A 13,946-nucleotide genomic window follows, 5' to 3' on the forward strand; every position below is an offset into this window, starting at 1 on the left:
CGTCTGACTGTACCGCGTGTTATGTTAATGTAAAGCATGAGAGAAACAAACAACTATTCTAAAGGGGGGCTTAACTAAATAGTGAACGAAATCAGCCGCGCGTGGATCACGTGAAAACAGTTCACCCTATAGATATTTTCCTAATTCTAGGGTAATGGTTTCGTCGTTCGTCTTTGTGCTGTTGTTGCTGTTGTTGTTGTAACGCATCAATTACCACGATATAACGAAAGCATGCAACGTGAACGATCGCACCGTTGCCGAACGAAGAAAAAGATTCGTCTTCTTAAAAACATTCGAAGTAGAACTAGAATACGTAACGAGGGCGGCGTCCGCCATTTTGTTTCGCGCGTGGCTGTCCCGTAATGCCGATCGTGACCGATGGACGATGTCGTTTAATCGATCGAACCATCCGCGGCATTGATTCCGGGATTCGGGCAGGGAGAAATCGCCGTTCTCTCTGTGAAAACTTGCGAATGAAAATAACGACTATACCAATCGAAATCAGAACAGTGACAGAACAGTCGCTGCGATTGTGCCGTTTCGCGTCGGTTGCCATTCCTCTCACCCGCGGAAAAAGAAAACAGAGGCCGCGCGCGCGGTCTCTATAATCCGTGTATCGAGAGCGCGGCAACTCCGAGAGTGCCAATAAAAGTCGCCGGCGTTTACCTTACGAACGAATTACATTAAAAATATATAGCAAACAATGGGCAAAACGCTAACTGTATCGTATCAAAGTCGCATACATATTTTACCAAAGCTACGATCAATTTTGAAACCACGAGGCCTCGTGCGCGGCGCTCGCGTAATTCTTATAAAATATCAAAACTTAATTTCACCTAGCTTACTTAATTTAACATACGAAAACGTCGGGTTAACAATTGTCCTAAATGTTTCCAGAGCGGAGCTCGTCGGACGAAATTCAAGAAGACAACGTCGGCGAATCTCGCGTCGAGTCCACGTCTGAATAATGTCCGCGGTCTCGAAGATCCACGAGCGATCTGCGCGCGGACGATTGGCAACGCGTCCAGCCGAACGAGGTCCGGCGTATTGTCGGAACAGCGTTGTCCCCCCTCAGCATTTCCATCTCCTAATGTAACAATAAAGATCGGGTCCGATCCGAACAGAGGACGCGCCGCGGTCGATGAGCAAGAGAAGGAAATCAGTTCGGGTCCACTAACGATATTACAAACGTCGTCGTCAACTGTTTCCCTGTGTAAAACGATTGTCTCGCTTCCTTCGGATTCCAACCAAGAAGTCGGCGGTCAGACGACCTCTCCGTTCCGTCTCAACCAATTTGCAGAACGAAATCATGGACGGTCGTGCGTGCTTACGAAACGAGGAGGATTCGGGATCGCGCCGGGACCGAGGATCCGGATGCGCGTCGCCGATCCTCGAGTCGGGATTTACTTTCAAAATGTCAGCGTTGCGCGCCGCCGCGGACCTGGCTGAATGGTCGGCCAATTGGTCGGCTAATTAATGGACCGGTGACCTAGCGCTTTAGGCCCTTGGCAGAACATGTTCGCTACAGTGTTCCCGCGACGATGATCTTCACGGTTTTGCAGACGTAGAGAGAGAGAGGGAGAGAGAGAGTTAATTGCTCTATTCATCTCGCTTCGTTCGACTCTGTATCATTCCGCGCGTTCGCTTCTGTCCGGAAGCTGAATAAAACCGGGGCGCTAAGAGGAACACTGTATCTAAAATGAAGATGATCTGTGTTTTCGCGATGTCAGTCGTCGGGTCAGCGGCGCGCAGCACTCCGTTAGATCCCGAGACGTCGGCTCGGACGTCTCGCTGGTAGACCGTGAGCACTAACGAGTAGTATAAAAAACGGAAAGGACAACGAATTACACGAAATCTAGTAGAAGTACGTTGCTATGGATCATTGATGTTCGTTCTCTCCTCCCTACCAGTAGTTTCACCGTTGGATCGCATGAGTGCGTCAGTCGATGGTACGAACTACGATTAACTTATTCCAAGACGAGGATAGTAAGGCATAACGTGATCGTAAAATCCATACTATACCTTTGTGCTCTTTCTTTCTCTCTTTCTCTCTCTATCTCGCACTCTCTTTCTTTCGCACTCTTTCTCTCTCTCTCTCTCTTTCTCTCAAAGGGGGTGTGGAGGGCAATGTATTCGGGAGAAGTGACCGTACAAGCAGTGGGATGGCGAAGTATGCGCAGGGAGTGCCGCATGCCGGTGCGGCGAGTCTACCGGGTGAACGCTACGATTCCCGATCTATGGTCAGACGGAGCAACGTTCGCGCGGTAGATGCGCTACGCCACTGTGGCGTGACTCCCGCTCTTCGGCGTAGCGACTTCTCCCGAATACACTGTGATGGAGGGGCGAGGGGCGAGGCGTGTCCCGCGACTTCGCCGATCCAGTCCGATCCGTTGACGTAGAACACGCACACACAGTCGAACGTTTCCTCTCACAATCAGTTCTCACCGCGAAGTCGGATGCACAAAGTAAAAACGGAACCGTCTCTAGGCGAGAGCGCAACGGAAAGCGATTGCTGCGGCGAGCGGTTCGGGGCCTCTCGCCGAGACACGCCCGTCGTCGGTCCGATGGTCCGTCTGTTCCGGGCGTGGCTCGCCCGCGGTCCCCGTTCCGCTGCGATATGCGGGAACGTAAACTACGAAGGTGAAGCTGCGCGTCGAGGCCGTGAACACCTTGCCCGCGAAGAAACGAACGAGAACGAGCGCCGAAGAACGCAGTGTCCTTGCCGCGACTGGATGAGTACCGCGTGCTTATTAAAATTACGTTTTTAATAAACCGTGCGCGACAACCGGCGCACGGCCTATATACTCTCTTTCTCTGGTTACTATGTACATGCTTCTTCTTACTTTCTTTCATGTTCAAAGAGGATAGTACGGTCGTCGGTGCACCCACACGAAAACTCAGCTTCCTCGTCGCGCGAGCTCGACCGACCGGGTGGACCTGCAGTTGGAACCGCGGCCATGGTTCGCGGCCCGATCCACGGCTGGGTTCGCGAGAGGGTCCACGACGGGGTCGCATTAAAGCCGAGTGGTTCTTTCTGTTACAGTAATCGTCTCGTCCCGCGGAACGGCACGGTACTTGCCGCGCACCGAACTCGGGCCGAAGATCGGTGATCCTCAGACAAGATGCCCGTCGATGTCCGAATAAGCGGGCGTTGGGGTGAAGGTGGACAGAGAGTGGCCGTGGATGTGCGCGTTGCCGGGCACTGAACGGGCGAACGTGGTCGGCGGCGGCGGCACCGACGGAGGAATCGGCGATTTCGAGCCCGCCGTCATCACGGTCACGTCTGGAGGAGGCACCGGGCGTGGCAGGGTCCTACTTCGCGTCAATGTCCCCGTGTTGCTGCTCATGTGACCCGTCACCAGGTGTCCCGTTGGGCTCATCGAGGGGTAGTAGGTCCCCGAGCCTGGCTCGCCCACCACCGGGATCGGGCTATGGTTCGTCTCGTATCCCATGTAACGGCCGTTGTCGATCTCCACGCTGTAGAAGTTCACGTCGTTCGGCGGGGCTGGGCTCGGGTTGCCGATGTAACTCGACTTTGATACTGGAATCGAGATGCATGGAATCTGTTAGGAGTTGTTCTCTCATTTTCTTAACTATTTGCTATACTTCAATTTCCTGGGGACAATTTGTTAAATTGGTATATGATATCTTTCTTTCAAGTTGGAATGTGCTGTCTTATTGCAGAGGTCGATAAAGAATAATCTACCTGATGATTGACTTGGATTACTCAATGAAGTTATTGTAATTTATATATTAACTTAAATAACTGAACTGAGTTACCATAATTTATATACTAACTTAAATAATTCAATAAAGTTACTACAATTTATGTAGCAATTTGAATGACTCAATTGTGTTACTATAATTTATGTATTAACTTAAATCAACTGAGTTATTGTAATTTATGGATCAACTTAAAGAACTGGCTCGAGCTGTAATGACTTATTTACTGAAATAATCCAATGAATAATTTATATATTAACTCGAACAACATAACGAATCGAGCGTGATATCTTTTCGAACACGGTCCTGGCCGTCACGGCCATTTCCTATCATTTGCACTAAATAGGGCCTTTTACTTCTTGCGCAGGCTAACAAATTTACGCCGGTAATACAGTAAAATTGATGTCCAACGGCAGTAATTGCCGATCGGCGGGAACTATCGATTCGAAACGCACCAGAAAGCGTCCCACTGGCTGTCGTTCGCTGCGGCGGCGAGTCCATCATGGGCGGTTGAATGTGGTTGCCCCGACGACCGAGGGTTCCTTGATGGTGTACTTGCATCTCTAAGTTCGCTTTTCCGAAATCTTGCATGGTCTGGTCAATTAGATACGTGCTGGCGGCCGTCTTTCGTCCCTCGTCCTGTCGCGTCGCGCGCACAGAGAAAAAGTGATCTCGGTTAAACCGGCGTCGCATTGGCGAACGAAACCTGCAAACTTCTCTAACGAAAAACAAAAACCGATCTGCTACCGCGTCGGTACATATTCGGCTATTCGCGGCGGACACCGTCGTACCGATACACGATATACTGCGACGACGTTCCTACGTGCATGAGAAAATTGTTCTAGAACACCACCCCAAAAGACCTGCCTAACCGTGAAAGATACCGGGTGAAACGTAGACAGAGTTCGTACGAGTACGAGAACAACGAAAATAAAAATGAAACTAGCAGAGAGTTCGTGGTCGAGGACAGGAGGTGTATTCTCTACCGGTTAATCGCTAATGTGGACGATGCTCGGAGTTGTGCCAACACAATCACGTAATTTAGTTATATTTTATACCAATTATAACGCGATTCAACTACATTGTAATTCAATTACGTAATACCTACCTGTCGGTTCATTCGATTACTAATTACTTCAATCGATAGTGTAACTCGCATACAATGCAATCAAAATATAATTAAATGAAATATACTATATCAAATTAAGTGAAATATACTATATCCAATTACAGGTCATGGTAATCGAGAAGTGAAATAAAAATTTTACTTTTAAATGAAATATTAATTTCACTTGTTATTTATGGGAACAACTGCGCGCCGAGGACAAAACGATAATATCATATTACTGTTTTTTAATTCGTAATCTCGATGTCTATTGCATCGTAATTCCCTGATCAATGGAACTGAATCGCTCAGCATTTTGTAACGGTATTCCTGTAGAATTTGCGAATCATATCGCAATTCAATCGAACGGAGATCCGAATTACAATGCGATTGTACTCGGGTAAATTCGACGATAACTCCGCACAACTCCGACGGTGTTAATGGAAAGACAGGCGGTGGAAAGCGGTTGCTGAGATGCTGAGAATCAAAACGGTTTCTAATGACAACTAATTCGAGAGGGGGTGCAAGGGGGATACAAATGAAAGTAGAACGAAACAGAAATGTGTTAATAGAACTCAAACCTACCCTCCGGCATTACTTGTTACTAAGAACATACTGACTGATCGCACTGACCACGTAATCGTTAGTGTCGAAGTTAACGTCGCTCTTCTCGTCCGAAACCGAACTTAATTCACCGGTCATGGTGTCCCCGTTGACGGTAGACGGTGCGTACATATCAGCTGTCTGCGACTTGTTGATCCCTGCGGAGAAAGGACAGAAAGGAAGACGTGAGAAAACGATGCTCTACCCCGGCGATCGCCTGCTCGAAATGTATTCGGATAATTGATAGGTTCGTGGAATGTACTGATTTTACACCAACGACGCATAAATATCGTTACGTCTCGATAGAATTGTCTTTTGTGTTTTCTCTGTGCGTGTGTGCGTGTGCGTGTACGTGTGTTCACTTACGATCTTTATTTCGCTTTCTCATAATGTACCACAACACGATGATCAGTACATTAATGACAAAAAAGATGAGGGAGGTTGCTGCGAACGTATAGATATAATTCATTGCAAAATCCCCCTTTTCCAAGAGAACGTCCGGCAGGTTCTCCGCGTTATTCGGTCCTGGTGGATAAATCAGAAAGAAAAGTTACGTGATAACGATTATATTTACCGGAACGTTGAGCCTTCTTTTTCGATTTTAATGTAGCAAAGACTATGGGCGCAGCAATGAGTAGGCAAACAGAGGCGGAAACAGTGATGATAATGACGATGATGTAGGAAGAATTAATCTCGCTGGATGTCACGTCGGTAGGTGGTGCCTCCCCTGTAAGCCAAGCCAACGCACCCATCACCGGATTGTTATTCATGCAACACGAACGGTCCGAAGCGCGAGCGCGCACGCGGTATTGTTAGTTACGTTTACCAGCACACGCCGATCGATTATTAAACGCTTCCGCGCGACACATTTCATTAGCGCGTCTGAGTCCATCAGCAATGGTAATCTTTCGTTTGACTCAGTGATTACAACTGTACGCGCGCGATTAAACGGTACGTTTGACCGCGGGTCGGCCGCCGCCATAGCAGCGGCACCGCGATCGAACGATTCACGGTGCATCTTAACGGATCGATTCGACGCAGCTAATTCGTACTTTTTCGACACCTGTCAATTCTCTGCTATCTACTTTCTTTGCAAAAGATGCGACGGATATCGCAACAACGACCCGAGCATGCATGTTTTAATTCGTAGCGAAACGCATCCGACGATTTCTTTGAACGGTTCTTATTCTTTTTAATACAATAATTCTTAATTTCTTTTCAGTAATCAGACTCTGCAGACACAAACTGTGTACCTTGAGATATCTTGTTGAATTTTTGCGGAATTTTTGTAAATGTTTTAGCAGGAGAAATCTGCATACTACAGAGGGCGTCAAAAATGTCTTATAATTTGAAAATGGGGATGCCTAAAATCATTCCAAGCAACTTTTGCCTTTGTGAAAATATTTTTCGAAGCATCGTTAACGAGTTATTAACAAAACACATTGACCAATCAACACGGAGCTCCGCTAACGCGAGGTAGTCTCGCCAACGAACGGAATTGGGTGGAGTTGACTCGTTGGCTCAATCTACTTATTGGTCACTGTTTTTGATTAATAAATCGTAAAAAAAGCTGCCGATCACATTTGCGCAAAAGGAAAAATTGCTTCAAACGACCTCAGGAACTCTTCAATTCCCGATCGCGAGTGACTTTTGCTACACCCCGTAGAAAATAGCAAAGGTGAAAATTACTGCGAAGAAAAATTTCTCGAACGATTTCTCCTATATCAAAGATCGCGCTTATCCAAATAATTTTGTTTACATAATATAGATAGGATCAGTGAACTCGAATTTAAACATCGCCGATAAGGTCGTCGCCATTGCGATCCGTCAGACTCAGAGGCCGTTCGCGTCCAGAAAAGAGCGTTGATCGACAGTTTAATCAGCTATCATTTTGGCAACGTTCGATTTCACCGGAAAATAGTATCAAGATGCGATGGTTTAAAGCTTACCCGCGATACGATGCCATGGAAATGTTAAATGATTGATGTTATGTCGGTTAGCTACGATTGATCTTCTATGATACTCGGACACGTGCTAATTATTTCAAAATATTTCACGGAGCGAGCCGAGCGATCAGTTGCGATCGAACGTGACGGGAACGAGCGGACGGCAATATCGCAAGGAATGTTCCCGAAACCGACAATACGAATAATTTGCGACTTACAATGCACTCGAAGCAATGCGATCGCATTCATCGATCCCCATAAAAAGATATATTCGCCGCTTTTGTCCCGACAATTTTTTCCGTCGCGCGCGCGGGCGAGCGTTCCAGAAAACTCTCCGCGTCGCGAAAACAAAGCAGACGTTTTCCGACAGGATTTCTCTCTCTCTCTCACCAGTAAGCGACCAATCAGAATTTTTACGGAACCGTCACCAGTTACCGAGACATTGTTTTCCAACAGTCCCGCGCGTCTCGCTCCGCGATCCAATTACTCAATAAATATTTCACCACAAAAGCACGCAGGATTAATTGCCGACTAGAACTATCACAAAATACCCGCGCATTTCTATCCACCCTTTAACCCGCAAACTGCCGTGCACATATGTATGTATGTATCGGTTTGCAACAAAAAAATGTACCTTTGTAAATTGCTCAAATTAAATCCGCGAGTAACCAATTAAAACCGGCGTAACAATGCGCCGATCGAAACAATCGTCGGCTGCAGCGACCGGTTCACTAGAATGCTACGGAACCGCACGATGCCGCCGAAAAATATCCGGTCGCGACACGCGATCCCTCGATAGATCCATGTACAACGTTTCGACGAATCGGTGCAACGAATTGGCAGTTTACGGGTTAGTCGGTGCTACTATCGGGAAGTATGGTCACATCATCGATAAAGTATGCGTGACTCGGGGGGTACTAATGAATTACCGACTACGGTTGTTAGGTGAACGAGTTCGTACGCATTCGCTCGGACACGGGGATTGATCTCAAGCAACTACAGTAGGGGTTATTTTAAGATAATTAATGACTTCTTTTATTTTCTCAACCTTTGGACGGCGGACATATTTTTAGTATTTATGGCAGCAATTTTCATTTGTATATTACTGAAAATTCTTCGTTCAGACTATAGTTATTCTTTTGACTAGGTTCAATATTAACACATTAAAGGCGGGAGTCGTATTAGTACGATTTCTCTCGACTGTAGTTTAAAGGCGGGCGTCGTAGTAATACGATTTATCTCGACTGTAGCATAAAGGCGGGAGTCGTATTAGTACGGTTTGCAACCACAATGCGCAATCTATGCGCCACTTTACATTTGTATTTAGTATGTTTTGTGGTTTGAAGCGTTACCTAGCATACTTTCGTCAAGATCCCCCGCCTTTAATGTGTTAATGGTTAGTAATTACAGCTGCCAAAAAATTAGAATTTCGACGGGGCGCTTGCAAGTCCGAGTGAAAACGGACCCGGCGCGCCCGCCGTCCGAGGGTTAATCATTCGTCCGTTACTGTATAAAAGCTGTTCGAAAACAGGAACGACGTTATTGCGCGGGGCACTAACGCTCGGTTCTCCCATTAAACGGGAGCCCTAGAGCAAAGTTCTCCGCTTGTAACTGTAACATCGTTCCAGTTCTCGCGTTTGTCCGACATCGGGACGGTCTTCAACCCCCCGCGGGCGATGGTTAACGCGTAAAAAATGGTAATTCTAAATGGCTCAGCTACTGTTCGCTCTAAAAGCAATCGTTACGGGCATACACACAGCTGTTACAGCGGGGAATTCAATTTTGCGAGACTTACGTAGCGTCTGGACTTTGACTAGGTCGGGCAGGAAACCGCTGTCTCCTTTCTCGTTAATGGCTTTCACGCTGAACACATAGTAAGTCCCCAGAGACAGACCGGTTATCGTGGTTTTATATTCCCCGGGGGAAACGTCTACGTAGTGGTATCGATCCTCGTAGTCGAGGGCCTCGCGCCACCGTATTTGGTAGGAGGTCGGTAGACCGCCGTCGAATCCTCTTTTCCACGTCAGGGTGACGGAGTCGTGAGTGATGTTGTAAGCCTCGAGATCGCTCGGTTTATCCGGCGGCGAGGTGAAGTCCAGGTGGATGATGTCCGTCGACTGTCCCATCATGTTCATCGCCCTGCACTCGTATTTCCCGTAGTCGTGCGACGTCACCCGGAAAATGGTCAGCGTCGACTCCGACTCCAATTTGCTTAACTGCCGACAGAGAAACGACGTTAAGAATCCACGATCACCCAGCAACAGGGGTTTTTTCGGCTTAGACGAAACCCTTCCGGGAATAACTGAACCCAAACAGCTGGTACTGGCTGCTGACTCGTAATTCTGAGGATCAAGAGCGATCTGTTCTCAGAGATCGTGCAACAATTTCAAATGTTACGTTGTTACCAGACTGCGGACGTTTGTGCAACTGTCCATCGGTTACAACATACTTTCCTTTTTCTTATTTATAGTAATTATCAACTAATTTCGTTTTACATTCCTTTGCAACTAGTCTTAAAAGTCGTCGGCCTTCCGAATGCAATTATTAACTAATTTTATTTCACATATTCCTGCAGCGAGTCTTAAAAGAACGATATTACCAATTAAATTTATTAAAAGTTTTTCTATAACAAATTTAGTAATATTGCATAAAATCTGATATCTCTTGACAGTAATTATCGACTAATTCATATCAATAACTTTCTGAACGCATAAAATCCGACGTCTATTAAGTAATACAGTAATTCTCAGCTAACAACGTTTTTTTACATTTTCTTTCGATAAAATTCCAGGAAGTTGAAAACAACACATGGACGTTTCTAAATCCTTTGAATAGTCACATGAAAGTGGAATTTGTTCGGATGCGATCGGCATCTCGCGACGCAAAAGGAAGTCGTTCCCCCATCGGTTTAATTAATAACGTTAATCAATAACGTTTGATATCGACTTACGTCTGTCTGCGTAACGCTGTATTTATGCTCGGTTACATTCGGTAACAAGGTTTTCCCATTGAACGACCAGGAGAACCGCGGCAACGGTGAGCCCCGTGCCTTGCAAAACAGTTGCACGTTTATCCCTTTGTTAGCGGCCGCCCGCCTCGTCAAGGGTGTGTTCATCATTTGCGGTTTGACTGCAACAAGATTAATATTTATCAGCGTTCTCCTTTCGTCGCCCCGTCTACGATATCTCCCCCGAATTTCGCGCGATTCTCGCGAAGTTTTCCATTCGCCGAGTCGAACACTGCTCGAAATGATTTCCCCGCATAGCGTGGAAATTATTGCGCAGAAAATCGTATCGCGGTGAAAGGAAACGCTTCGCGTGCGGATCGATTGACTCGTGAAAGCTGTTCACGAGGGGCACATTCCGTCGATTAAAATAATATACGTACAATTGGTAATAAAGAGAACCGGCTCCGAGGTAACGTTCCCGATCCCGTTATTGACTTTGCACTGGTACTCGCCGACGTCCTCCTGATCAGGATTTTCGATGTGTAGATAAGAAGTTTTATTGATAAAAGAGGTGGAATAGCGGCCGGAGAGCTCCGAGTTCGAACCGACTTTCTGCCATGTGACGTACTCGTCTCCTATGGGGCTGCCGTCCACCTCGCAGAACAATTTCGCTTCGATTCCTGGCGGATACACTATTCCCGACGCCGAGGTACGCTTAATTTTCGCTGCGTCTGGAAGACAAATTTCACATTATATATTAACAGGACGCAATTTCAGGACGTCAGAATTCAAAATTATTTAAAGCTGTTTTGTCAGACTCAAATGTTTTTCTCAAATTAATTTTGGAAGATCGACGATGCTATCGATGCGTTAAGTCTGACATCTATTAACGACAATTACCAAGTAAATTAATTTTACTTTTTCCTCTGGTAATTTAAAAAATTAATAACAATAATATTATAGTATAAAATTTTAATAGCAGAACTAATAGCAGTTATTAATTAATTTCATTTCACATTTCCCTGCAGTGAGTCTTAAAAAATCGATGCTATTCTAAATGTGTTAAATCTGATATCTAGTAAGATTGGTTATTAACCAAATTCGTTTTACATTTCTCTGTAGCACAATTTTATACGTTCATTTGCTAATTAATTCAATTTTCATTTTAATGAAATGCATATTTAAATGTGTACAGTATATTTAATGAAATGTATATTTAATGGAATATATATTTAAATGTATACAAGTATATTTAATGAAATGAGAGCCGTCTACGGTGTCTATTGAAAATAGTTACGAGCCAGCGCTTCGTGCTTCGTTGCGCGGTTAAATAATAAAGGCACTGTTCCCGACGAGGAACTCGAATGTAATTAAAGAAGGTAGCAAAATGTTCAAAACTCGCTAACAAGAATTTTTTCGCCGAGACAACATTGCAAAACGGCTCTCCCCTGAATACAAACTACTTCGTGATATATATATATACATATACATAGTGCTTTTCTCAGTGGATTAAGAAGTTTGTAAACGACACCTGAAAAAAACGAGGTCCACGGATATTTTAATGGAAACTAGAAGGTGCTGTTTAATCAGAGCATAATAGCTTTACAAAGAAAATAGGATTACCCCGCGAAGTAAGAGGATTTATTTATTTTCTTCGTAGGAAGTTCGAGCTGCTCGGCTGGGCAGCACCGATGACGGTATCGGCCTCTTAAAAATCGATGGGAATATAAAGAGAGGCGAGCATTGCCGGTACTTACATCGCACCGTCAGGTTCAAAAGGAAGAACGTCGTTCCTTCCTCGTTCGTTGCCTCGCATATGTAAGTGCCGGCGTCGTGGCGATCCAGTTTCGTGATGTTCAACATGGATCCGCGAACCGATATCCTCCTGTTGCCGCTAACCAACGGCAGACCGTCCCTGGTCCACGTGTACTTTATGTCGTTCGGATTTCCCATCGCCGAGACAGAGATCACGTAAGGTTCGCCCTCCATCCCGATTAATTCGTGCTCCTCGATCGGCGTAAATATTGGCTTGTCTGCGGACGGAGAAACATTTTATTGCGCACATCAAATGATTTATCGCTGCCTTTCATGCTCCCTCGAAAAAGGAGAGTATTTGCTCTTTCCCTTTTTAGACGGGAGAGGCACGCGAATCGTATACATATAAACAACTGTCTTCCTATCTAACATTTCTCACGAAAATTCATCGATTTTATGTTTCCGAAATTTTAGATCGTGTTTGTTGCAAGCATAAAATTATGATGCAATTAACGCTATATTATTTCCATTTAAAAATTGTCCGCGACAATTCCATCAAACTTGCATGAAAATTTTGCATCGTACAATTGATGCAAAAATATACTTGAATCTCTTTGTCAATTTTGATCATAAATGCGTGAAATCCGCTGTCTATGCACCGAACCCGTGCATCTTTCGCATATGAAATCGAGACTCGCGACTCGCGCAACAGTTACGCTTTCAAATGTAAATAAAATCGAGGATTCTTGGCGCGTCTGTTCTGCAGAGGCATAGAAGGGTTGAATCGCGCGCAGGATGTTGCCGGGAAAGGTATTTGCACGGGACAGGGAGAGAAGCGTTTCCGGGCGCAGTCGACTTTTGATGAACAGCAGTTGCATCGGACACGGAGGGCGCGTGAAATTCTCGCACGGCCCATAAAACCGTTCTAATTGTACAATATACTTTACGAGGCCCCGTTCTTTTTCCGAAGCGGGACGAGATCCATTCCCTGGATTTCATTGATCCTGTAATGAATTACTGTACTTACACAAGACATCGAGGGTCGTAGCGTCGTGAATGGATCTCTCCATTTGATTGTTCCTCGCCTGACACGTGTACACTTCCCCGTTCATTTCTTCCGTGACGTCCAACGCGAGCTCGACGAACGACAGAAATCCACCGTGTAAGCCGGGTTTAGTGCCATTTTTGGTACCCTGCACGGGAATGCCGCCCTTCCACCATGACATCTCCGCCGGTGGATTACTACTGCTTGATTCGCAAATGATACGACCCTCTTCACCCGCGTGCAAATCCTGGGGCTCGCGAGTGATCTTCACTTTATCTGGTGGGACTGAACGCAAAAAAAGTTCGCAAATCTACCCTCGCTTTTTCATAGATTTTCTTAGATTTAGATTTAGATTTCTCCTAGATTTTACTTCGGTGATTTTTCTCAGTTTTTTTTTTTTTGGCATTATAGATTCGTTAGGGTGAACATTCTTGCGGGAAATTCGAGAAAAATAGTATCGAATGTTGTTTGGAGATAACAGCTTTCGAGAATTTATGAACGTGATTTTCGAATTTATAAATATAACGATGATGATTCTCTTTAGTAATAAATAATAATTCGTTGTCAAAGTATTCTTAACAGAAATTATTAATTTCTATATGGAGCATGATTTTAAATACGATCTTCAAATTTTATTTCGCATTGAAAATCATATTAAAGCTTTCCAATGATAAACTGTGGACTGCAAAAAAATGTATTTCTTCTCTGAATCATTATAATTTAGCCAAAATGATGTAAAAGTGGTTCCGTAACTGCGTAGAATCCACAGTCTAAATATCCGTTAATTCTTGATTGAAGCGAGCTTTTGTAATTAATTGATAA

At 45.1% G+C, this 13,946-nt stretch overlaps 1 protein-coding gene across 1 annotated transcript in view; it reads right to left on the bottom strand.

The window, feature by feature from the left end:
- Positions 1-2,086: 2,086 nt before the first annotated feature.
- Positions 2,087-13,946, bottom strand: part of Sns (sticks and stones) — a 116,063-nt gene continuing 104,203 nt past the window's right edge. Inside the window, exons 10-18 of the mRNA XM_078190681.1 lie at positions 13,107-13,409; positions 12,082-12,357; positions 10,765-11,055; positions 10,328-10,506; positions 9,173-9,593; positions 6,006-6,158; positions 5,462-5,589; positions 4,179-4,362; positions 2,087-3,541 (exon numbers count right to left, since the gene is read on the bottom strand). Coding sequence (XP_078046807.1) covers positions 3,114-3,541; positions 4,179-4,362; positions 5,462-5,589; positions 6,006-6,158; positions 9,173-9,593; positions 10,328-10,506; positions 10,765-11,055; positions 12,082-12,357; positions 13,107-13,409 — 2,363 coding nt within the window. The 3' untranslated portion in view covers positions 2,087-3,113. The remainder of the gene's footprint in view (positions 3,542-4,178; positions 4,363-5,461; positions 5,590-6,005; positions 6,159-9,172; positions 9,594-10,327; positions 10,507-10,764; positions 11,056-12,081; positions 12,358-13,106; positions 13,410-13,946) is intronic.

This window comes from Augochlora pura, chromosome 9 (genome assembly GCF_028453695.1).
Source record: "Augochlora pura isolate Apur16 chromosome 9, APUR_v2.2.1, whole genome shotgun sequence".
In the NCBI taxonomy this organism is placed as follows: Eukaryota; Metazoa; Arthropoda; class Insecta; order Hymenoptera; family Halictidae; genus Augochlora; species Augochlora pura.